Source organism: Antrostomus carolinensis, unplaced genomic scaffold, assembly GCF_000700745.2.
Source record: "Antrostomus carolinensis isolate BGI_N321 unplaced genomic scaffold, ASM70074v2 scaffold47497, whole genome shotgun sequence".
In the NCBI taxonomy this organism is placed as follows: Eukaryota; Metazoa; Chordata; class Aves; order Caprimulgiformes; family Caprimulgidae; genus Antrostomus; species Antrostomus carolinensis.
Genome location: NW_010326182.1, coordinates 21,784 through 23,727, shown reverse-complemented (window position 1 = coordinate 23,727; position 1,944 = coordinate 21,784). Strand labels below are relative to the sequence as shown.

General features: G+C 51.6%; 1 protein-coding gene across 1 annotated transcript in view; it reads right to left on the bottom strand.

Annotated features, from left to right (window-relative positions):
- Positions 1 to 618: 618 nt before the first annotated feature.
- The window catches only part of ADAMTSL2 (ADAMTS like 2), a gene marked incomplete at its 3' end in the record, with an annotated part of 21,719 nt that continues 20,393 nt past the window's right edge, over positions 619 to 1,944 (bottom strand). The window contains exon 15 of the mRNA XM_029085836.1: positions 619 to 774. Coding sequence (XP_028941669.1) covers positions 619 to 774 — 156 coding nt within the window. The remainder of the gene's footprint in view (positions 775 to 1,944) is intronic.

Here is a 1,944-nt window from a genome sequence, read left to right as displayed (position 1 = left end):
AGAGGGGGGAAAAAAGGAAGAGGGGGGAAAAGGGAAAAGGTTCATTTTCTGGGTATAGAGCATCACCATTGTCAAGGTACACTGTGCAGAGACAGGCAGGGGCATTTTGACACCCACTAAGGCACTCAGACAGGTCTCTCTGGATTTAACCCCTCCTGCAGCCCATCCCCTGCAAGAGGGAGCCCCAGGGAGGACCTGCTGGGAGCTGTGGGACCCACTGGGATGCTGGATTATCCCAGTGCTCATCTAGCAGCTCATCCCTGCCCTGTGAAGAGGAGGGCTCAGTGCTCACAACCACCATCAAACCCTGGTGCTGCCACCGGCACAGAGCTGGGATAGTCAGTCAGGGTGGGTCAGGGTAGTGGGCACGCTAGTGGGCAAGTCCTGGTGACAAGAGAGACTTGAAGTGACACAGGGACTAGGACAGCTGAAGCAGCCAAATCGTTTGGAGGTTGGCTCTGGGTGTGGGCTGCCTGTGGGTCTGCCGAAGCTGGGAGCTGCCAGGGAGGATGAATCCAACCCCAAAACTCCCAGTGCTGGAGATACAAAGGAGTCTTCAACCAGGGCCAGCTGCAATGGGTCATGATGGCCATTCAGCTGGCCACCCCAGGGTCTCACCGGTCCCCAGTCAGAGACGGTCCATTGCCTGTCGCAGGGTGGTCCTGTGCAGTTCTTCTCAGCCAGGGGCCGGGCGCTGGCATCACACAGCTTCTCATCCTCCGAGCAGCGGATGTCCCTTGTCACCACACTCCGCTCTCCACACCGGGCTGAGCACTGCAGGAGGGGACAGGGGGACAGCATCAGCAGGAGCTCCCACTACAATGGGATTGTTCTTTTCGGGTGGATTTTCTTTGGGGTGGTGGGGTTTGTTTTGGTTGGTTGGTTGTTTTTTGTGGTGGTTTTGTTTGTTTGGTTTTGGGTTTTTGTTATTTTGTGGGGGTTTTTTGTTTGGGTTTTTTACATTTTTAAGGTGAAACTCTAAAAACACATACTAACAACGCACAGGTGACTGTAAAACAATCCCTAGCAAAGCCACTCCTCTTCCTCAAAACCCCTCAGCAGCTTCAGCAGTCAGGTTACGGTGCAGGAGGGCTGCATCCTGCCTGGGTGCTGTGCAAGCTCTCTGATGCCAGAGGGTGAAAAATCAAAACACCAAAAAAAAAGGCTGATCACAGCTAAAAAGTTTTAGCTGTCACTTAGAGATGGGGTGAGATCTCCCTCACCTCCTTCCTAGGAACAGCCAGCTCCTTTCCACCTCAGATTTTTATGCTGTGGATAAATTTGGCACGGCACAGCCCAGTGACATTATTTAGAACTGGATTTGAGTTACTACAGTCTCACATACACACATTTGCTCCGTGCATAACGTAAAGCAGGGAAAAGTGTCAACAGCCCAGTGCTCAGACACACCACACTGCTATGTTAATCCTCAGATTCTGAAATGTGCTTTTTTTTTTTTTTAATGCCTATTTCCCCAGCCAATTTGGCACCCTACTGCAGATGGGATCCAAACGAGATTAGTTTTGCTGCTGGCTAAGAACAAACTACTCCAGGACTGTCTCAAGCAATCTGTCCCTGACACATGCTGGAGGAGAATACGGATTTCTGTAAAATAAGCCACTCTGGTTTGCTATGCCAGTCAAAATAACGCGCCAGCACGTGCACAGGGAGCTCCTGTCTACCCAGCTGGGAAAGTCAAAACATCCTGCAACACCAGGGAATGCACCAGCCCGTCCATCAGCTCGAGGGAAACGATTCACCTCAGCTTGGAGAGGACAGGAGGCATTTAAATTATGAACAAGAAGTGTTTTGGGAGCCTCCAAGGAGGAAGAATCTGATCCCTTGTGGTGTAAATTGTGGGGCAGGCTTGCACCGGCAGACAGCTTGGCTCAGAGTTCAGTGTGCTCCTGCTTAGGAGGGATCTGGGCTTGATTTGGGAGCAGG